A 24,845-nucleotide genomic window follows, 5' to 3' on the forward strand; every position below is an offset into this window, starting at 1 on the left:
ATTTTAGCTCAGGGGCTGTATGGTGGAAACATGTATTCCCACGTGGGCCGGACGGGTAAAATCATCGCTTAATAACTTAAAAATACAACAACAACAACTTCAGATTGTTTTCCTTGTTTTACTTCGGCCCAAAATAGAACACGCACATTCTGATAATGTACATGTTACAATTAATCCTCTTGACAAAACACTTCAAATTAGTTGAAAATTCTGAGGAAAAAATTGGTGCCGTTTTAAAAACACCATGAAGAACGTAATGAACATAGTCTTAGCCTCAGTGTATCTGCGAAGCAATTAAAATAAGTCACAACCCATCTAGGATTGAACAAAAAACAAAATAAAGCACAAATAAAAACTAATTTATGTATCAACTACCTCATTTGTCATTTCCGCGTATTAATCCTGTGCTAACTCAACAAACCATACAAACTGAGGTAGAAACTATTCAAGAGGGTTGAGTTACTCCCTGCCTTTTAGGCATCACTGTGTATTGATAGAAAAATAAAAGCTGTCCAATGTGTAAACAATGTCAACAAACCAAAAATAAAAACTTAAAAGACTGACAGTATTGCAGTAAATCACACACTTTCCTTAAATTTGCACAGAAGTCAATAATTTTCCCAAAACTATGTCAATGTGTCTCATGCAGCATTTTAAGTGAGGTTAACCAATTGTTTATTTTACTCCTGTTTGTTTTACATTGGGTCGAGGGTGAGGACTCACGTGTGCCTCGTCAATCAATAGATCAATCAATGTTTATTTATATAGCCCTAAATCACAAGTGTCTCAAAGGGCTGCACAAGCCACAACGACATTCTCGGTACAGAGCCCACATAAGGGCAAGGAAAACTCACCCCAGTGGGACGTTGATGTGAATGACTATGAAAAACTTTGCATATGTGGGTAACCCCCCCCCCCCCCCTCTAGGGGAGACCGAAAGCAATGGATGTCGAGTGAGTCTGACATAGTATTGTGAAAGTCCAGTCCATAGTGGATCTAACATAATAGTGAGAGTCCAGTCCATAGTGGGGCCAGCAGGAAACCATCCCGAGCGGAGACGGGTCAGCAGCGCAGAGATGTCCCCAACCAATGCACAGGCGAGCGGTCCACCCCGGGTCCCGACTCTGGACAGCCGCACTTCATCCATGGCCACAGGATCTGTGTGTCCCCCCCTCCTCCACAAGAGAGAGGAGGGCAGAGGAGAAAAGAAAAGAAACGGCAGATCAACTAGTCTAAAAAGGGGGTCTATTTAAAGGCTAAAGTATACAAATGAGTTTTAAGATGGGACTTAAATGCTTCTAAGTCGTGCTTGGTATACTTGCTAAACTATTTGCTTGCCTAAGAGAATTACCATGTCGACATCCAGTGGACACATTTAGAACAGCAGTTTCTTTAATTAAAAAAATGCAGCTCAATTCTACACTTAGCAAACTCGTCTCACGGGCCGCATTGAACGTGTTTGCGTCCCTGATCCGGCCCGCGGTCCACATGTTTGACACCCCTGGTCTAATTAAAGCTTATGTTTGTTTCTTCTGTATTCAAAGCAGAAGCAACGTGTAGCAATGTATTAACTCTTTATTGCTCAAATAACACAATCGTTGTCCTTTCGCATACTTTAGCACTATATACGATTTCTATGTGCAGCCCTAAGCCTTCTGGGTAATGTAATGCATAAACATTTAACAACACACTTATCTAGGGTAAGGGTATTAAGAGCTTATTTTCATTTGTAAGGCTGACGTAGCAAAAAGGCAGCATTACACGACTGAGATGTTGAAGTCTGTTGATAATTACTAATTGTCTCTCATTTACCAACAAAAATGTGTGCTATACATCGCTTTCAACAGTTCACAATTGCTCTTACAATTCGAGGATAAATGTGTTGGAACATAAAGGAATGTTCAAGAAAGAAACGGTTTTGAAGCGTAAAATAAACATGGAGAATATCTGCAACGTGTGAACAACAGGGCAGTAAGTATGTCCTTTTAATGCCATTTATTGTTTTGCTTTTAAGTCTACGCGATACAAAATAAGTAAAACATCAATACAGTATTTGTTTTTAATGTACTTTTTGAGGTTAAGGTTACAAGTAACGCTTAAAACGTTGATAGCAAATTCATAACATCAGAAATTGATTCAATGTTAGTGATAGAAAATGCTTAACTTTTTCCGCAACTTTAGAAAAAACCGCCACAAATTTAGGGCTGATTAGTAAACTGTATGTACAGCATATGTTACTGTATGTGCAGTTCATGATATATTTAAATAATTTATATGTTTTGGCTCATGAAATCATTCTCATGTCTCACAGTAACTAGTAATTGACTTTGTTTGCGTCAAGAAAGTGCTTTACATTCCCAAGTGAAGTGTTACTTTTCTATGCTGTCAAAAACACCTGCTGTCACTCTTCTTTTAATCCCTGCATGAACCTTTGAGTGAGCGCCGCGTCGGCTTCGTCAAACAAGCGTTTAGCACAGGACCTGCTTTGACACGCATGAAAAAAGATGCATGAAACAATGTTGTGTTTGTTTCCTTTTTAGTTGCTGCAATCTCCCCTGCCAAGCCTCCTCACATCAGGTGAAATAGCCACACACACCAACATACTGTTACATTTAGAGATCGACCGATTATTGCCCAGGCCGATTATCGGCGTCGTTGTTTAGCATTTTGACGTAATTAGTGAAGTAGATAGTAATAACCACTGCTCCAGCACCAGCTTATTTGCACTGCTTAAGAAAAGTCCCCTTCATTTTCAATTCATTTATGAATAAAAAATACTCTTATTACTCTCATCACTCTCTTTTCTGCAAAGTTCTTCGGGTAAATGTCTACCATATATGTACCGGTATACATCCGCTGACGTTAAACTTGGGAAAAACGTCACAAATTGGGAAAATTCCACACGGCTAATTTGGAGAAAGTATGAAGGAAGACTAGGTTTTTTTTATAAATATCTCCGCCATGCCTCCACGGTTTGATTTCACATTTTCGGGACTTATGCAGATCCCAAATACAAAAAAAACAGGTACCAATAAGTAAGAAAAGTTGTTTTTTTGGTAAAGGGCCCCTTTACCGGGCACTTTTTGTAGAAGTAAGAAAAACACGGTGGACCAGCACTTGATGAGTTGGTCAACCAAGACTCTTTAAAGGATTGTCAACATAAGCGGGACCGACTTAAGTACGTTTTTGTAAATGGCCTCTAAGGTTGTTATGTTGGAGCCTGATGAACTCTGCCTAGCAACAAATGGCTGGAAGGGAAAAATGTATCAATTCTGTGATCTACTTTGCTACATCTTCAAGGAAGTTAAGATTTGAATCATAAACTTTGTAGTTTATTAGTTAAATACTATTAAATACTAATAATTGATAAGTCAATATAGTGGTTTACTTAGTCTTGGTGAGTGTTAATCTCTCAGCAGGCACTAAAATATGAATCTTTATGATTTGAGTGTAACCGTACTGTGTGTGCTGCTATAAAGTATTAAAGTTCCCTGATTGTTGTCATTCATTCTCTGCCCTCACGCCAGCCCTGATCCCAGCCTACATGCAGTGAGTGACCTCTAAAGACCTTCTAACAAACACAAACACAGTCACGGCACGCACAGCTCTGGCTTGGTCTCAGTGAAAACATTTCATTTTCTCCAATCCTCTCCAGTGCCAGCACAAAATCCCGATGGTGGGTCACGAGGCGTGGCACCCGACTGCCCACCCCTCCTTCGCACCCTCCGTTTACCTGCACCCCTCTGGGCACACAACGCCGTACAGGTAGGACGGTGAGACCTGTGTAGCAACAAGGGTGTGGCCTTTGTAGGGGGATGGCGTGACTAAATGTTTAGTTGCTTAATCACACGACAGGGCAGGTTTCTATTATTCCGTCAGTCTACCCCAGGGCAGCTGTGGCTACGAAAGTAGCTTACCACCACCAGGTGTGAATGAATGATGGGTTTTTAACATGTAAAGCGACTTTGGGTACTTAGAAAAGCGCTATATAAATCCCAGGTATTATTATTATTATTATTATTATTATTATTATTAGTGTTATCTTTTTCTTTCATCTCACTTTCACCTCACTCATACGCCTCATATGTACATGTATCCTGTTCTACCATTGTGCGTGTGTGTATATGTGTGTTCAGGGTTTCTGTCGGGGCCTCCTCCAGCCCCGTGTCCAGTCACCCTCCCATCCCGGAGAGAAGCACCAGCATCCTCACTGGACCCATAAGTGTGGTTCACAGGGACAAGGTCATGACTGCACTTTGACCCCTCATTTGACTTTTCAATCCAGACTCTTTGTCCCGAACATCCTCCTTTTCCTCCTCCATTCATCGCATCCCCACATTGTTTGTCTAATAAGACGAGCGGAATGAAACATGAGCCACAATAGCAGCTTGGTTTGCTTGTGCAAGGTTAGAAGCTTTAAATCAAGAACCTGCTCCACTTGTTGTTTGTCTCCTTTGTGCTGAAAATGGACGCACTAATGAAGTGATAAAAGTGCTAAAAAAATGTATTTTAAAAAAGGTTAGATGGGCCCGATCCTTCATGCTGCTTAGGGATGCTGCTGCTTTATTAATTTGATATCTTGGATCAGGCATTTGTTTACATTTAATGTAATGTGGTTTTGCTGTGATACAGTAGTGGGTTCAGATCAATTTGGAATCACATTGTGCCTTCATTCATTCATTTATGGGTTTTGCTGTATTACTTGATATAAATAAACAAATGCGAATTAATATAATTTAAGCATCTCTACTGTAATGTACTGTATAGTAAGTATACTGTATTTTTACCTTTTTTCACTGTACATTCATTGGGAATGTACAGTAATTACTGTGAATAAACTGGATCCAAATTTGGTCAAATTAACAGTACTTGGCTACTGACGTATGTGCCGTAGTTGCTTGGGAAATTATTCAACCCTTTTTGTAAATTGTCTTTATATTTAATGTACAATAGATGTTTAATATATGCCTAGTTAAAAAATAGTGATAGTTTAGTTTGTAAACTTTAAAATAACTCTCATACCTTAGTAATCTGTTCCAAAATGTCTGGCGAAAACTGAATCATGAAAGCTGAGTAAATGTTTTCCCATAAGATATTGTGCAAATCCAAATAATCAATTTCAGGCACCCAAAATTGTTGTTAAATCTGGTGTATTTTCATTACCTTTTTAAAGACATTAAGTATAGTTTCACATGCGGTAAACAATGTGAAATATAAATTACGAATGAAATGGATAAATTATTTTAAACTTTATTATTACTCATTTTTAGTTTTTCAGTGTGTTTTACATTTGTTGCTGTATGTAAAAATGGCGCTGCTGAAGTGGCAGGTGGTTGCAGCAACTAACGGCTCTTTAATGTCCTCCTGTTGTGTTATCTAATGTTTCTCTCCCGTTCATGTGTTTTTGATTTAAACCCCTTTGGGACTTTGTAACTTAGAATGTCACTTTTGTGACTTTTGCGCTACTTGTGATACTTTATTGTGGATTTTTTTTTATCTGCTCTGCAACCACATAATATTCCCATTGTGGGAAATAATACAAGTCTATCCTATCATATACTGTTTAACATCACTTTTACCTTTATTGAAGACTTGCTGACGAAGACGGCAAAAAGGGAGGATAGGATTCTCTGTTTGGACACTCGATTTCACATAATGACTCCACTAGTTTGTTAGGTACAATGTTTGGCCGTACAATAACTTAAACGGTATACTAAAAGTTTTAATATATATTTGCGTAAACTAAATTTACAAGGGGGTTTGACTCATTTCAGTGCAACTGAATCCATGCAAATGTTTTAGATTTTTGGTGATTTTTTTGTTATTTTTTTTAATCAATTTGAATGCATGTTCTACTTATTAAAAATGACCATTATGTAAAACAGTTTCTACAAATTATCCTACATTTTCCAGTTAATTCCCATTCCTGCTCCTGAGTTCGCTTGAAGAATGTCCATCTAAATGTTTTCAAAATTAGCTGAGTTTTTTTTTTTTCTGTGAGGCTGGCATATCAAAGAAAAACATATTTTCCAAACTTGCTATGCTAAACTAGCTAGCGTGGGTTTTTTCGCCACACTTTGAAAACTCCTATCTAAGCTAAACTTTAATTGTTACACTTATTTTTGTTGTTGCTGTAAAAGTATAAATGTTTTACAGTACTCAGGCAGTAGGGTTTGTATTTTGTTACGTCTTGTGTCCTCTTCAGCTTCCCTTTGAGTGGCCCCCACTCTGACCATCAACTCAACGTGGAACAGAAAGAGACGTTGTATTCTGGAAAGGTCCATCACCGCCACCGTCGCCACACGCACAGCCAGGACACACTTTACCACACACACAACAAAATCAGTGAGTATTACTCCCATCCACAAATACTGTCTGATATATTTGACGCATTCAGAAACAGAAACCACTCTCATAATATGAGGTTGCAGCACAAGCTCTCTGGAGTATTCAAAGATACAGTACAGCATATTGCCAATATACTCTATAAGCTCTTTCCCCAGTGTTGTATTGACAAGGCTTCAGCCAGAGTACATGTTTCTCTTCCCCCGTGACAATTTACTTTGTTCCTTGTAAATGAAACCATGCATGACAAGCCACAAGCCTTATATGTTTGCCTTTTATAGACCCTCTATTCTGTGGTTTATTACTTACTTTCATAGAGTGTATCCAGAAAGTATTCACAGCGCTTCACTTTTTCCACATAATGACAATGTAAAGTTTTTTTTTTAATTTTGCAAATTTAAATACAATTAAAAAACACATGTACGTAAGTATTCACAGCATTTACTCAATACTTTGTTGATGTACCTTTGGCAGCCTTTACAGCCTCAAGTCTTTTTGAATACGATGCCATAAGCTTGGCACACCTATCTTTGGGCAGTTTCGACCATTCCTCTTTTCCCATTCCTTTTTGCAGCACCTCTCGATGGCCATCAGATTTGACGGTAAGCGTTGGTTTTAATCCAGGATGTCTCTGTACATTGCTGCATTCATTTTAGTCTAGTCAGGAAGTTGACTAAGAACCCGATGGTCACTCTGTCAGAGCTAAAGCATTCTTCTGTAGAGAGAAGAGAACCTTCCAGAAGGACAACCATCCCTGCAGTAATCCACAAATCAGGCCTGTATGGTATAGTGGCCAGATGGAAGCCATTTCTTGGTAAAAAAAAATAAATAAATAAAAAAGTTTGCCAACATGCACCTGAAAGTCTCTCAGACCATGAGAAACAAAATACTCTGGCCTGATGAGACAAAGATTGAACTCTTTGGCGTGAATGCGAGGCATCATGTTTGAAAGAAACAAGGCACTGCTCATCACCAGGCCAATACCATCCCTAATGTGTAGCATGGTGGTGGCAGCATTATGCTGTGGGGATGTTTTGTTTTTGGGATTTTTGACAAATAGAGTCCAGCAGTACAATTAAACTAATGTTATTTTTTCTCCTCTAAACAAGTAACCCACAATAATTATATTGTATATTTAAAAAAAAACTAGAAAAATAAAAAAACATGCATCAGTCAAATAAGTACATGTAAATATTGACATGAACCCACAGACAACTGCACTCCTGAATGCTCCCAACACGGTGCAGCAATACAGAAAAGCAGCCTTCCAATTTAGCACAATAAGTCTTTTATCCACCAAAGTAGTAAATGCTACCACATTATTTTTAGATTTGCTAAGAGAAGATGAAAAAGGGGCTACCCCAAATAGTCCGCTTAGAGGGTTCAGTTCGATTTTTTCGCCAATTACCAAAAATGTAATACAAATCTCGGGATCGGCAAAACCAAAACATACGTATTAGGTTAACTGGAGACTGTTGGCACCGATTAAATAATACAGATATTCCGTCATACATCGTAGCCAGCCGTACCTTGGTGTAATAGATATGATGTATTAGTTTGTATTGAATAAGGCTGTGTCCAGCACAAATAAAAGACTTATGAACTCTACTTAAAATCTCTGTCCAGCTCTTCTCAGACAGGGTCACTCTTACGTCACCCTCCTAAAGTGACTTAATTGAGTTTAGAGAATCCGGGCGTAAAATAATTGTTTTTATTGTAAATACATGTAATTGATCCTTTTAAAGTCGGAAATGGTGTCGAAAAAGCATTTAAAATTGTCAGTTGGTAAGTTTGGAAAACTGGGAAAATTATTACAAACAAAACTGCGGATCTGCAGATATTTAAAAAAGTGTTGATTAAGCAGGGAACATTTATCACTAAGTTGCTGGAAAAAGGCAAAAGTGTTGTCAATGTATACATCTTTAATGTTGTTGATTCCCAGACTTGACCATCTTAAAAAGGCACTATTGACAAAGTGTGAGGGAATGCATGATTAGCAGTGATGGTTGTTGGGTATACAGATAGGTTCACAGACTATAAAGATAGTCTGTAAACCAAAATAGCGCTTGAACTGAACCTTTATTCATAATTAGGTTTTTACGATTACATTTTTCGTAAAAGCGGATATAGAAGAGTGGATGAGAGCGTGAACAACTTAACTTTAACCAGAGCCCTAAGAGATACTGGTGTCATAATGGCAGGGGATCAAATCTTTCATATTGCAGCCAATATTTAAGAATTCTAATGTTAGTGACCCAGTAGTAAAATCAAAAGTTTGGTTTTGCTAATACTCCTGAAGATTTGCGTCTCTGTAAATATTGTTTGCGTAACCTGTGAGTCGTTTTATTCTAAATTAAGTCTAAAATCTAATTTACAAAAGAAGGACTGAGGGAGAAAAAGTGGTATACACTGGAACAAATAGATACATTGCGCAAGTACATTCATTTTAACAGAGTTGACACAAGCCACTGTAGGTTAATTAGTTAGACCAGCGATCAAAATTTCCCTGGATTCTGAACAACAATGGAACAAAGTTGACTTTATAAAGCTCTGCAAGCGTAGTGTGACCCAGACACCCAAGTATGTGAAACTTTGCGAGGCAATTTTAAAAGGAAAATTGTGCAAAGGCTATTTCTCAGCAGCATAATTTATTGGAAATATTTCCCTTCTACCCAAATACAATTATGTCCAAAAGCTTAGAGAGTACTCTAGGCACCTGGGACCGAGACGGAGATGCCCGAGACATAAGGAGGTTATTTGCATAAAGAGACTTTCACCTGCACATTGTGTCGACATATTTCTCTCAATAAGCGGGTTGGTATGAAGCGCTATTGACCGAGGCTCAATGGCAAGAGTGAAAAGCATGGGGCTCGGGGGGCAGCCCTGCCATGTGGAACGGTAAAAGCTAAAATATTTAGAATAAATATAATTTTTCCTGACCTAGCCCCCAGGAGATTAATTTTCGAGCTTATCCATGAAATACTACTGTTACCATAGCCGAATCTATACAGGACATAAAATATATTTTTTCCACTCCACTCGGTCAACTGCCTTTTCAGCATCCATAGATATCACTGCCTCTTCAGTGTTAAGAGCAGGCACATCATACAATATATGAAAAGACGTCGAAGATCAGAAAAGGAGTGCCATTCTGAAAAAACACGGTTTGATTTGCAATAATAATAGAGTGGAGAATAGTATCCAGACGTAAAGGCAACAGTTTGGATAATAATTTAAAATACACATTTAATAGGCTAATAGGACGATATGAAGTTCACGACAGAGGGTCTTTTGTCTTTCTTCAAGAGGAGAGAAATTTAGTGTTTGTGGGAGGCGGCTAGATTCAAACGATTCATTGTACATGTCCAATAATAGTTTATTTCAAAACTTTTAGAAAAATTGGTGAGCATAGCCATTTGGTCCCGGGGATTTCCGTTTTGTAGTGATAATGCTGCAACATTTATTTCTGCAACAGTAATTGGTCTCTCTAACTACCACAGCGGACTGATAAACCGAGAGAATGTCCAGATTGGCAAAAAAAAAAGATCAAACTCAAGATTGGGACAATGAGAGGATGAGTAGAGGGACACATAGAAATTCTTAAATACATTATTAGTCTCAAGATCATGCGTAACTATACCTAAATCGGATTGAATCTACGGAATGTAATGGGATGCTGATATCTGGCGTAGTTGATGAATAGCTTAATCGCCATGTTTATAAAACAGAGATCTTGAACAGAGTATTTGTTCAGTAGCACGGTCTGTCGCAAGGACATCAAGTTCAGCCTGTAGAGAGAGGCTTTCCTTATTAGAATCTGGGTTTTGACAGGTAGAGTACAAGTTATCTAACAGAGATATGCGCTGTGTCAAACAAGTCAATTCATTCTTTCTGAGTTTTTTCTCATAACTTATATAGGGTATTATATGCCTAATGTATGCCTTCAGCACCTCCAGCGTACAGAGGCCGACAACCCCGGGAGTCTTGTTCAAGAGTACAAAAAACCTATTTGACGTGAAACAAAATCCAAAAAATTCTCATTTAAAAGTAATCATATATTTAGACACCATAGCGCTCGTGTGGTTGTCAGGTTTTTAAAGAGTAAATCCATTGAAATTGGAGCATGATCGGAGATAACAATTGCATCATAATTGCATATAGTAATTTATTATCAGCTGGAAAGTAGTTAATGTGGGTGAAAGTTTCAAGAACGTTAGAGAATAAGGAGTATTTCCTTCTAGAGGGATTAAAAAACCCACCAGACATCTAAAAGGAGAATATTCTCCCATAAAAGACTGAAATAACTTAGCTGACCTTGATGGTGGGCAAGTTTGGGTGATGAGCGATCGAGCTGGAGATCGAGCCAACAGTTAAAATCGCCTCCTAGTATTAAATAGTACATTGACAAGTCAGGGAAATTCAGAAATAGACGTTTGAAAAAAAGTGTCATCGTCATAGTTTCGAGCATAAACATTTAAGAGGGCTACTGGGTGTTGGAAATCTGGCCAGGGACGGTAACATACCTCCAATTGGAATCGGAAATACTTTTCGAGTGTACAAAAAGTCTAGATGTATGTAGCAAAATAGCAACGGCGTTCGATTTGCCCGAAAATGAAGAGTGATAAGTCTGTCCTCTCCTCAGCCTCAAGCGATCAGAAGGTTTAAAATGAGATTACCTGGGCACCCAGATGACGGAGATGATTTATTTACTTACTTAGTTTTCATAGGATAATTAAACCTGCTCTCGAATGGCTACATAACAGTCGCCAGGGGCATCACTAGCTTTTAAGGACAGGGGGGCTTAGGAGATGCACAGGATGCGAGCGAACGTAGCGCACAAGCACACAACTTCACAAACGGCTAACAAAGACTTAGAAATTATTAATTGTTATTATTATTATTTCAGTCGGTTTATTTTCAATCTGTGTTCAGTACAACAACAAACATGGGTTTGCACAGAGACGTTCTGTTTACAGCATCAACACGAAACAATTACTTGCATGATCCTTCAAGATACATTGAAACACAATGAAAGTCATGGCATTAGCCTCTATGTTATTAATTCACAACTTAGAGGCTAATGCCACGACTTTCGCACACAATACAATAATTGTTTGTTCCCAAATATTTTGAAGTTGCACAGATTACATTTTGGGCACATATGTGACTAAAATGGTTGTAAATTCAAGCCCTGGAAATATTACTTAATTACTTGAATTAAAGTAATATCTGGATCGGGATAATTTGGCTTATATATAATATATTTATATATATATATATATATATTATGGCAAGCCGTTAAGGAAATTAAAGGCCTACTGAAACCCACTACTACCGACCACGCAGTCTGATAGTTTATATATCAATGAAGAAATCTTAACATTGCAACACATGCCAATACGGCCGGGTTAACTTATAAAGTGCAATTTTAAATTTCCCGCGAAACTTCCGGTTGAAAACGTCTATGTATGATAACGTTTGCGCGTGACGTCAATGGTTGAAGCGGAAGTATTCGGACACATTGTATCTCAATACAAACAGCTCTGTTTTCATCGCAAAATTCCACAGTATTCTGGACATCTGTGTTGGTGACTCTTTTGCAATTTGTTTAATGAACAATGGAGACAGAAAAGAAAAAAGCTGTAGGTGGGATCGGTGTATTAGCGGCTGGCTGCAGCAACAAAACCAGGAGGACTTTGAGTTGGATAGCAGACGCGCTATCCGACGCTAGACGCCGACCGCATCGATGATCGGGTGAAGTCCTTCGTCGCGCCGTCGATCGCTGGAACGCAGGTGAGCACGGGTGTTGATGAGCAGATGAGGGCTGGCGTAGGTGGAGCGCTAATGTTTTTATCATAGCTCTGACGAGGTCCCGTAGCTAAGTTAGCTTCAATGGCGTCGTTAGCAACAGCATTGCTAGGCTTCGACAGGCGGCACAGCATTAACCGTGTAGTTACAGGTCCAGTGTTTGGTTCGGTGTCTCCTGATAGTAGTATTGTTGATCTTCTGTCTATCCTTCCAGTCAGGGGCTTATTTCTTTTGTTTCTGTCTGCATTTAAGCATGATGCTATCACGTTAGCTCCGTAGCTAAAGTGCTTCGCCGATGTATTGTCGTGGAGATAAAAGTCACTGTGAATGTCCATTTCGCGTTCTCGACTCTCATTTTCAAGAGGATATAATATCCCAGGGGGTTTAAAATACAAATCCGTAATCCACAATAGAAAAAGGAGAAAGTGTGGAATCCAATGAGCCCTTTTACCTAAGTTACGGTCAGAGCGAAAAAAGATACGTCCTGCACTGCACTCTAGTCCTTCACTCACACGTTCCTCATCCACAAATCTTTCATCCTCGCTCAAATTAATGGGGTAATCGTCTCTTTCTCGGTCCAAATTGCTCTCGCTGCTGGTGTAAACAATGGGGAAATGTGAGGAGCCCTTCAACCTGCGACGTCACGCTACTTCCGGTACAGGCAAGGCTTTTTTTATCAGCAACCAAAAGTTGCGAACTTTATCGTTGATGTTCTCTACTAAATCCTTTCAGCAAAAATATGGCAATATCGCGAAATGATCAAGTATGGCACATAGAATGGATCTGCTATCCCCGTTTAAATTAAAAAAATTCACTTCAGTAGGCCTTTAAATATACATGGAAGTCTGAATAAAAATGAGAAACGTTTATATATACTGTAAATAAGAAAGACTTAGAGTCCGTCTGCTGATCTGAAAAAGAGCCAAAGCTGTCAAAGAGCTGAGGGACCATCTTCAAAGTGCAATGCTGAAACAAATAATGCAAACAATAAAATGTAACTTCCAGGGTTTGAGAATAATGTAGTCCCGGGACGATGGTTTTTAACCATTTTTTTTCTTTTTCTTTTTATGTATTTATTCATTTTACATTTTATATTAAATGTCTTGGTTTTTCCTCGCTCTGAAAATCCTATGAAATGTTTAACAAGCCATCCTATAATAATACAACAGCTATTAATGTAACAATACAATAAAACAATTATATTTAATTGTTTTTTTCATTATTTTAACAATAGGCTAATATATATTACTTTATATAGATTCTACAAGAAACACAAAACTTAAAAACTGAATTATTTACAATTGCAGACACAAGGTTTCGTGCAACTTCACTCATTGTAAAGGAGGACGGAAGTCCACGCAGGAGAAAAATGCCTACAAAGATGGTGTCTGGGTTTTTCTTATATATATATATATATATATATATATATATATATATATATATATATATATATATATATATATATATATATATATATATATATATATATATATATATATATATATATATATATATATATATATAGACTGTCGAGTTTCAGATGAAAGTTCTCTTTTTCTGGCCATTTTGAGCGTTTAATTGACCCCCACAAATGTGATGCTCCAGAAACTCAATCTGCTCAAAGGAAGGTCAGTTTTGTAGCTTCTGTAACGAACTAAACTGTTTTCAGATGTGTGAACATGATTGCACAAGGGTTTTCTAATCATCAATTAGCCTTCTGAGCCAATGAGCAAACACATTGCACCATTAGAACACTGGAGTGATAGTTGCTGGAAATGGGCCTCTATACACCTATGTAGATATTGCACCAAAAACCAGACATTTGCAGCTAGAATAGTAATTTACCACATTAGCAATGTATAGAGTGTATTTCTTTAAAGTTAAGACTAGTTTAAAGTTATCTTCATTGAAAAGTACAGTGCTTTTCCTTAAAAAATAAGGACATTTCAATGTGACCCCAAACTTTTGAACGGTAGTGTATGTATATATATATATATATATATATATATATATATATATATATATATATATATATATATATATATATATATATATATATATATATATATATATATATATGTATGTATGTATGTATGTATGTATGTATGTATGTATGTATGTATGTATGTATGTATGTATGTATGTATGTATGTATGTATGTATGTATGTATGTATGTATGTATGTATGTATGTATATATATATATATATATTAAGTCTTTAATATGTATATATATACAGTATATATATATATATATATATATATATATATATATATATATATATATATATATATATATATATATATATATATATATATATATATATATATATATATATATATATATATGAAAGACTTAAAGGTATACTAGAGGATGTTGTGGATCATGTTGACTATTGGTCCTCCTAATTGTCAATCATTCTGGTGATGTTACGTAAGGACATATATATATATATATATATATATATATATATATATATATATATATATATATATATATATATATATATATATATATATATATATATATATATATATATGTTTGTGTATATGTATATGTGTGTGTGTATATATATCTATAACTGTATATCTATAACTGTATATATATATATATATATATATATATATATATATATATATATATATGTCCTTACGTATATATATATATATATATATATATATATATATATATATATATATATATATATATATATATATATATATATATATATATATATATATATATATATATATATATATATATATGTCCTTATGTAACATCACCAGAATGATTGACATTTAGGAGGACCAATAGTCAACATGATCCACCCAGAAATAAATAAAACAAATGGCTTATCGATAAGCCATTTAAAAAAAAATTGTTTTAATATTTATTTATATGTATCATTATTCTTCTACTCATCTTTCCAGTAGAGGCCTCTCCCCTCTCACTTTCTGTGCTCCTCTGCCCTGACTCCTACAGGTCAATAGGGGTTGTGGAGTGATTATTATTATTATCTACTAATGATAGTCATACGTAAATGAGCTCAGCTCATGTTCTCCTCCATAGATAAAGTGAGAAACACAGCTGATGTTCCAGAAGGAAGTAACCCCAAAGATAGCAAATGGTAAAAAAGAGTGCACATTCAACTTTATAAATAACCAGGACCTTCATGATGCATTTCAGGCTAACTAGCTAACTAAGTAGCAGCATTGTTTTAGAGCGGGAATGTAACTTTGTGTCAAACAGACCTGGTGTAAAGTGGAGCTAATACATTTTACTACAAGCAGTGATGAATACTTACTTTCTTAAAAAAGTTTCTTATGTCCATTTTGTATCCGTTCACGTTATTGTTCTGCAGTGCTGTGTGCTAATGTGCTTCGTACACCTGCAGGACCGCAAGCAAGGTCGCAGAGAAAATGCGGACTGGATTTTGAGTGATGTGGCCATTTTCTATATGAACAAGTCCAAGGACCGCAAGCAAGGTCGCAGAGAAAATGCGGACTGGATTTTTAGTGATGTGGGCATTTTCTATATGAACAAGTCCAAGGACCGCAAGCAAGGTCGCAGAGAAAATGCGGACTGGGTTTTGAGTGATGTGGGCATTTTATATATGAACAAGTGGAATGGATTGGATACCGACGCACTAAAGGGGCTCTCTACCTTACGCTATGAAGTGAGGGGAAACTGAGTGAATAATGACAGGTTATATGATTATTTTTTTAAACTCATATTCGGGCCACTTTATAATGAATATGTCGGCATGTATTTGTAAAAAAATAAATAAATAAATATAACACCAAATTATTTAGGGGGTCTTAAGAATATTTTAAGGGGGCTTGAGCCCCCCTAAAATAGGCCTAACAACGCCAATGACAGCCGCTATCTCACCTCTGACAACAAATTTAGGATTGTCAGGGATGTCGGCTCACACTTACATCTATTTTCTGACTCATACTCTTAACCCTTGTGTGGTGTTCATATTGTTGTTACTCAGCCAGTGTTCGTGGGTCTGATGGACCCGTTGTATTTTGTGGCTTTTAATGCCTCACAATCAAACACGTTTATGTTAAAATACTGACTTATCCCAAAAAACATCTGTAATGAAGTGCTTTGAGAGGCTGGTAAAGGAATACATTGTCTCCAGACTTCCCCCCACATTCGACCCATACCAGTTTGCTTATCGCCCTAACCGCTCCACAGAGGACGCCATCTCCTCTGCACTCCACCTGAGCTTAGCACATCTGGAAGGAAAGGACACACACGTGCGGATGTTGTTTCTGGACTTCACCTCGGCATTCAACACCATCATCCTGCAGCACTTGGTGAGCAAACTGGCCCCCCTTGGATTCAGAACCCCCCTATGCAACTGGCTGCTTGACTTCCTCACAGACAGACCCCAGTCTGTGAGAGTGGGCAACAACACCTCCAGTGCCATCTCCCTGAGCACCGGCTCCCCCAAGGGCTGCGTCCTGAGTCCGCTGCTGTTCACGTTGATGACCCATGACTGCTGCGCCAGGTCCACTACTAACCACATTGTGAAGTATGCAGACGACACGACAGTAGTGGGCCTCATCCGTGACAACAACGACATGGACTACAGGGAGGAGGTGAAACATCTGGTTGACTGGTGCAGAACCAACAACCTGGTCCTGAACGTCGACAAGACCAAGGAGATCATTGTCGACTTCAGGAAGCACCAGTCCAGCCACGCTCCACTCTTCATCAACGGCACAGCGGTGGAGATGGTAAGCAGCACCAAGTTCCTGGGGGTGCAGATAACTGACAATATGACCTTGTCCCCTACACACCGGAGCTCTTGTAAAAAGAGCTCAGCAGCGCATCCCTTTTTTGCGTCGGATGAAAAGAGCACAACTCCCTCCCCCCTCTATAGTGCCTCTACAGAAGCACTATAGAGAGCCTGCTGACCAATTGCATCTCTGTCTGGACTGGAGCCTGCAATGCCTCAGACTGGAAAAGGGAGTGGTGAGGACAGCGGAAAAGATCATCAGGACTCCTCTTCCTCCTATCCAGGAGATCGCAAAAAGCTGCTGCCTGACCAGGGCTCAGAAAATCTGCAGAGACTCCTCCCACCCCCACCAAGGACTCTTTTCACTGCTGGATTCTAGAAAGAGGTCCGCAGCCTTCGTAGCAGAACCTCCAGGTTCTGTAACAGCTTCTTCCCTCAGGCCGTAAGCCTCTTGAACGCATCATAATAATCCCCTCAATTCCCCCCAAAAATGGATGAACTCGCTGGAATATAAAGACAATATAACATACATCCATAAACGTAGATGCATATGCAAAAGTGCAATATATTTATCTTTACAGTAATCTATTTATTTATATCTGCACCTTATTGCTTTTTTATCCTGCACTGCCAACCAGCTAATGCAACGAAATTTTGTTCCTATCTGTACTGTAAAGTTCAAATTTGAACGACAATAAAAAGTAAGCCTAAGTCTAAGACCCACAAACACTGGCTGAGTAAAAACAACACGAACGTTCCATTGAAATTTCTCTGCCAGTTTCTGCACCTGCGATTCCCACACAAGGTTGCAACATTGTTTGTCAACACTGTCTGCGCTCATTTTGTCGCACATTTGACCCTCTGATGTTCTGTGTACCTACACTCTGTCCTCCTCCTGTCTAGGCCTGCTGTGTGTGTGTGTGTGTGTGTGTGCGTGTGTGTGTGTGTGTGTGTGTGTGTGTGTGTGTGTGTGTGTGTGTGTGTGTGTGTGTGTGTGTGTGTGTGTGTGTGTGTGTGTGTGTGTGTGTGTGTGGGCGTGTGGTACACAGAACATCAATTTCCACACTTCTATTAGCCCCGGGTCCAGTGGATCTTATATGTAATAGAAATGTGTAGGGGGGTGTATGGTGTGTGTTCATTAAATATGTATTCTGATATATGTTCTTCACAGAAAATGAGCCAAAGACAGTGAGTCTCAGTTTGAAAAATTAATTAATTGTATCATTTTTCTATTAATAAAAATCGAAAACGGGTCCCACAGACCCGAACACCACACAAGGGTTAAAAAGGGCCGAGTCGACGACCGACTCCTCCATCATACCTTGGATCCGGAGACGCACAAGGCTTGGAGTGGCCTGGCTATTCGGATTTCCCTCGGCCAAACATCGCAGAACTCAGAGGCGCGATCTATAAAAAAGAAGCTGCGCAAAACAGGCCAGTAAAAAGTAATGTAGAGTTGACAGCTGAAGGTCACATTTCCACGGAGCCCCTGCTAAGCACGCCTTGCACCGACCATGCCCAGCCAGAAGTCTGTGTGGATTTTTTTTAGTGCAGGAACTGGTGTACACCGCCTTCCGCCCGAATGCAGCTGGGATATGCTCTACTGCCCTGCATCTGTGCAAAACTGCCATAGATAGGTATGCCAAGCTTGTAGCATCATATTCAAAAAGACTAGAGGCTTTAAATGCTGCCAAAGGTGCATCAACAAAGTATTGAGCAATTGCTATCAATACTTATGTACATGTGTTATTTTTATTTTTTTTATTGAATCCAGTTTTTGTAGAAATTCCCTGTTAAACTGGTATCTTACATAAGCAAAACAGAATAATGTTTTGTTGTCATTACGGACAGTAATCAGGATTTGTTTAACAAATGCCAACTTGCATTTTTCCATAAATATTCTGCAGTGCTCGGCGATGCAGGAGTGGCTGGGAGGGCAGTGCACAGGGGGACTAGGTCGCCGTGGGAACCTACCCGAGGACATGTGTCATTAGTTGACCTGCAGATGGCCGTTCAATGTTTCCCACAGGTCTGCAGTCTATCTGTGGCATAGGGGTTTTGACGTAATCATTGACGCCGCATAATTGGCCCAAAAATTAGTAATTACAAACATTTTTCTGTCACTTCTTTTCGCCGTTTTTGCAAATGTCACGGTATAGCTCGGTTGGTAGAGCGGCCGTGCCAGCAACTTGAGGGTTGCAGGTTCGATCCCCGCATCCGCCATCCTAGTTACTGCCGTTGTGTCCTTGGGCAAGACACTTTACCCACCTGCTCCCAGTGCCACCCACACTGGTTTAAATGTAACTTAGATATTGGGTTTCACTATGTAAAGCGCTTTGAGTCACTAGAGAAAAAGCGCTATATAAATATAATTCACTTTACTTCACTTCACATAAACGGACGGAGTGAGTCAGGGAGAGGCACACAGCTGCACTCCCCAGGGGCGGCGCTGCAGGAGTGGCTGGGAGGGCAGTGCACAGGGGGACTAGGTCGCCGTGGGGACCTACCCGAGGACATGAGCTGGGCCCCTAACTCTGCTTTGGACTGGGGACGATAGAAGGAGCTCAGATTATGAAAATAGTCACCACTATTAAAAGTGCAGGACCTATGTGGGCTTATAGTTTGCTTCATCCAGGATTAGTCATGGTTGCTAACAACTTAACAAGACTAACTTTAGTGATTTATTAGGTGTAAAAAATGTAATAAAATGTTGAGCTTTATCACTGGCTGTATTTTCACTGCGAATTTACAGTACAAGTGGATCGACAATATGGTCGCCAAATTTGTTCTGGGTAAAATTGTCATTGACCATTCACTAACACCATTAGTCACTTGTCAACAGAGTGCAACCTAGGCTAACATTTTTACTACAAAGTTAGACTGACCATACATCCTCTTTTCCCCGGACATGTCCTCTTTTGCGGGGGTGTCCGGGCGAGGTTTCTTAAATGCCTCAAATGTCCGGCATTTTGAGTTAGGGTTTCGTGTATTTTAAATGTACGTCCAGGGTTAGTTAAGAAGGGGTTAAACAAAACAAACTGTGAAGGTGTGCGCACGCAGAAACATTCGTGAGGGAGACAGAGAGCGAGAGAGCTAGTGAGTGGAGACAGACATGAAAACAAGAAATGCCGAAACGTAAATGCAACTTCAAGGATGATTTGCGGAAAAAGTATTCGTGTTTTCGTCCTGGCTGTGACACATGGGAAGCAGAATGCCCTGTGTGCAAAGCAGGAACGGGTATATCTGTGGCAAATAAAGGGGCCAAAGATCTACAAGCCCATATCGACACTACAAAGCACAAAACAGCTGTGCAGGGCGAGAGCTCGTCTGCTGTTTTTTGTTTAAATTTAATCAACTTGTTTTGAGGCATTATTTATGTTTAGATTAAATACAAGAGGGTATTTTGAAAATTTCTACCTCTTCACTTTTTTTCCAAAACTGTGAATGTTACAGAATATAAGTGTGACTTATTTTGTTATACTGTCAAGCAGTGTTGGCGTTAACACACTTTTTGTGTCTTTTTAACACATTGAAATCAGAAAGGACGCAGATTTTTTTTATTTTACCATTTGCGGCCCACAGCTAATGTTTTAAAGGCCCATGGCACATTCTAAAATTACTATTAAAATAAACAAAAACATAACAAAAGTGAAATAAAAAAGCTTAAAGGGGAAATGTAATTTAGAAAAAGTTGCAATGTTGACTAATAAAACAAAGCTGTTTTTTTTTCTTTCAAATGGTCATTGCTCAAAACATAATATTGAATCAAAATCAATGTTATTATGAATTATTGACCTATCAAAGGTTCCGACTACTTCACATCAAATATTCCACTTTGAAAAATATTTTTGGTGGAAGATTTTGCATATTTTGTGTGTTTGCCATGAAAAACATAGTTTTGTTTGGCAAAAAAGGGCGGAAAACAAACAAACAAAAAACACAACATAAAAAAACTAAAACATTTTGAAATGAGGAATAGATCTGAAGTTGATGTAGACTCCAGAGATTTAAGCGTTAAATATCAAATGTATGTATGCCCTGGCACACCATTATCATCATTTCATGACCCAAGCAAAACACTTTTTACACTTTTATACTGAAATAAATACACCTACAACTTATTAAATAAAAACATAGAAAAAAATACCAGCAGCGGTAAAGTTTAGATCCATGAAGGAAAGAAGAAAGTGAATGAATGTTTATAACTGAATACATTTACATATGCATACACATTTGTTTTTTTTAATGAATTAAGTAACGTTTATGACAACTTTTTTCCAAAACACAACATAGAATGTGACATATAACAGGATAATGCATACATTTGTCATTTGTTTTCAAAACGCTTACAAAAAAGTGGGACCCCAAAAATTTAGTGTGGGACCCCATTTTTATGACTTGATGGGGTCCCTGGGACCCCATTTTGAAAATCATAGCACCAACACTGCTGTCAACAGAGGAGAAAAAATGCTTTATTTAAATAAATATATTATTTATAAAGCAAGTTCGAGTATCATTGGCAAATTTTCACCTAGTCCCGGCCTTGCCGTGCTGCCTACCTTGGCACGCATATATGTGTCCTCTTTTTGGGATTTCACAATATGGTCAGCCTAACAAAGTTAACACATGAGTAGTAGTTAATATTAACAAAAGTCGAGCGGCAAAGCGCAAAAAAAGACCAATTGTGACAGTGGTGTACTATCTGTCTATCGACTGTGTTGAGTTCTTTCGACTGTCCGAAGGGGTTGCGAACCCAGGTTGCCGGTATGCGAGGCAAGCATGCGGACTACTGAGCTAAAAGGCCATACTTTATTGCTTGACGCCGCAGGGTTTAAAGGGCATGTGCAAATCCCCAATGCTCGGCTCTAATTTGTTCCGCCACTGGCACTTGCTTTCATTTCTGTCTCCGAAAAACGTTGCTTGTCGCTTGTTTAAAAAAGATTGTCTCAAGGCCACAGTGAACTAACTTTTAGTAGGTGCAATGCAGGTGACCTACTGAGACTGTTTGCACAATTGATAAGAAATGCAAAAGTGGTGCAGGCCGCCATATTTGAATTAGATTTTTGCAACTACAAGAAAATTTAGTTTTCCATTGGAGATTTGGAATGGTTCCTTTTGGTGTCTGGCTCCAAATCAGACTTGAAGGGGTCATATTTAGATTTTTTTTCTACATTTGAAACACTTGTGGTCTACATAAAATGTGATGGTGGTTCTGTGGTCCAAATGTTGCATAGATTTTGTTTTCCAAGCTGCTTTCTGACCGTCTCTTCAGGATGCGCCGTTTTGTGGGTGGTCTTATTTACGTGCCTCCACTTTGACTGCCTTTTTTTCCCGCCCACTTTGTTGTAGTTTGTAGGTAACAATAGGTAATTAAAGGTGCTTTTGCATAATAAGTTCCATTTAAGCTATCGGGTAGATCAAAAAGGCTGGATAGACGATATGTTTTTTTCTGACAGTCCAAATATGTTGTCTGTCTCCTTCGCGCCACAATGACTGCAGCCATTTGTGCTGTGCCAGTTTGCACGTACCTTCCAAACGTGCTAAAAAAAGACGCAAAAAAAAACCAGCAGCCGAAATGTGAAAAACTATTTGCGGCCGCTAAACGATTACAATTGGATCTCCTCATCCCGTTTTTTGTGTCTTCTGGTATTATGTTTATATTCTGCATAATTGTACATGCAACATGCTAAAAGCACACACTATTTTGTTCATTTGACAGATGCTCGTTGTCGCTTAGTCTGCAACACTGATCTTTCCTGCTACGTCTTCTTTTTCTCTGGCAGACCAGTTCTAATGCATTGTTGAGAGAGGGGTGAACGAATTGTATTTGTGGCGATCCAAATAAATGTGGGAAACACTGCAGTAGTGCTTAGTTAAAGGGCAGGACTCGAGGCGGAGTTTCACAAACAACTCAACCTCACATTAACCGTCCTGACTAACTCCACAAGATGGCAATAGTTGCATTACATCTAAAATTATAGCCATCATCCAGCATGCATGTTACACTGACTCCTACTGTTTACCATTAACTCATCAGTGCTTTTACTGCTGACTTGGTGGTTTGCTCCTCACAACATTAGTTGTGCTGTGCAATATACAGTACTTGTTCATGTGGTTAAAGAGAGATACCTTTTCCTTTACACTCACCTTGCAAATCATTATTCATGTTTAAAAACAGAACTTGTTACCTAAAATATAAGGAGCTTCAATTATTGCCTGCTATAATTAGAGCATTTACACTTACTAGACTATCAGCACTATAATAAAGATACAGTTAAATGAATATGTATTAGACTTAGACTTAGACTTCCTTTTTATTGTCATTCAAATTTGAACTTTACAGTACAGAGAAGAACAAAATTTTGTTGATTAGCTCATGGTAGTGCAGGATAAAAAAGCTATAAGGTGCAGATATAAATAAATAGATTACTGTACAGATAAATATATTGCACTTTTGCATATGCATCCATGTTTATGGATTTATGTTATATTGTCTTTATATTCCAGCGAGTTAATCCATTTTGGGGGGGAATTGAGGGGATAATTATGATGCGTTTAAGAGTCTTACGGCTGAGGGAAGAAGCTGTTACAGAACCTGGAGGTTCTGCTACGGAGGCTGCGGAACCTCTTCCTAGAGTCCAGCATTGAAAACAGTCATTGGTGGGGGTGGGAGGAGTCTCTGCAGATTTTCTGAGCCCTGGTCAGGCAGCGGCTTTTTGCGATCTCCTGGATAGGAGGAAGAGGAGTCCTGATGATCTTTTCAGCCGTCCTCACCACTCTCTGGAGAGACTTCCGGTCTGAGGCATTGCAGGCTCCAGTCCAGACAGAGATGCAGTTGGTCAGCAGGCTCTCTATAGTGCCTCTGTAGAATGTGCTGAGAACGGGGGGAGGTAGCTGTGCTCTTTTCATGCGACGCAAAAAGTGCATGCGCTGCTGAGCTCTTTTTACAAGAGCTCCGGTGTGTAGGGACCAGGTTATATTGTCAGTTATCTGCACCCCCAGGAACTTGGCGCTGCTTACCATCTCCACCGCTGTGCCGTTGATGAAGAGTGGAGCGTGGCTGGACTGGTGCTTCCTGAAGTCAACGATGATCTCCTTGGTTTTGTCGACGTTCAGGACCAGGTTGTTGGTTCTGCACCAGTCAACCAGATGTTTCACCTCCTCCCTATAGTCCATGTCGTCGTTGTCACGGATGAGGCCCACTACTGTCGTGTCGTCCGCATACTTCACAATGTGGTTAGTAGTGGACCCGGCGCAACAGTCATGAGTCATCAACGTGAACAGCAGCGGACTCAGGACGCAGCCTTGGGGGGAGCAGGTGCTCAGGAAGATGGCACTGGAGGTGTTGTTGCCCACTCTCACAGACTGGGGTCTGTCTGTGAGGAAGTCAAGCAGCCAGTTGCATAGGGGGGTACTGAATCCAATCCAAGGGGGGCCAGTTTGCTCACCCAATGCTGCGGGATGATGGTGTTGAATGCCGAGCTGAAGTCCAGAAACAACATCCGCACGTGTGTGTCCTTTCCTTCCAGATGTTGTAAGCTCAGGTGGAGTGCAGAGGAGATGGCGTCCTCTGTGGAGCGGTTAGGGCGATAAGCAAACTGGTATGGGTCGAATGTGGGGGAAGTCTGGAGACAATGTATTCCTTTACCAGCCTCTCGAAGCGCTATTGTATGCTTCTATGTACTTACTATGTATTACAAATAGTACATACCTTGGTCAGGTTTTCATTTGTAGTTATCCTATTTTTGTTAGTTTTTTAATTGCATTGTTTTTTCATTTTAGAGTGTCAAGCTTCGCCCTGCCCAGGAGAAGACATGGACATGTCGCCATGTCATCGCAAGGCTGTGGAGTCGGACAGTGAATGTCCTCCGTTGCCTTCACTGCACATCAACATGGACGACAAAGTCAAACACGCTTCCTCGCATTGATTTTTACTCTCTTT

The 24,845-nt window shown here is 39.2% G+C and overlaps 1 protein-coding gene across 8 annotated transcripts in view; it reads left to right on the forward strand.

Annotated features, from left to right (window-relative positions):
• The window catches only part of epb41l4b (erythrocyte membrane protein band 4.1 like 4B), a 109,452-nt gene that overhangs the window by 63,744 nt on the left and 20,863 nt on the right, over positions 1-24,845 (forward strand). For all 8 annotated transcript variants that reach the window (XM_062062867.1, XM_062062868.1, XM_062062862.1 and 5 more), the window contains exons 13-17: positions 2,541-2,577; positions 3,528-3,549; positions 3,656-3,765; positions 6,206-6,345; positions 24,686-24,807. In XM_062062867.1, coding sequence (XP_061918851.1) covers positions 2,541-2,577; positions 3,528-3,549; positions 3,656-3,765; positions 6,206-6,345; positions 24,686-24,807 — 431 coding nt within the window. The remainder of the gene's footprint in view (positions 1-2,540; positions 2,578-3,527; positions 3,550-3,655; positions 3,766-6,205; positions 6,346-24,685; positions 24,808-24,845) is intronic.

This window comes from Entelurus aequoreus, linkage group LG11 (genome assembly GCF_033978785.1).
Source record: "Entelurus aequoreus isolate RoL-2023_Sb linkage group LG11, RoL_Eaeq_v1.1, whole genome shotgun sequence".
Lineage (NCBI taxonomy): Eukaryota > Metazoa > Chordata > Actinopteri > Syngnathiformes > Syngnathidae > Entelurus > Entelurus aequoreus.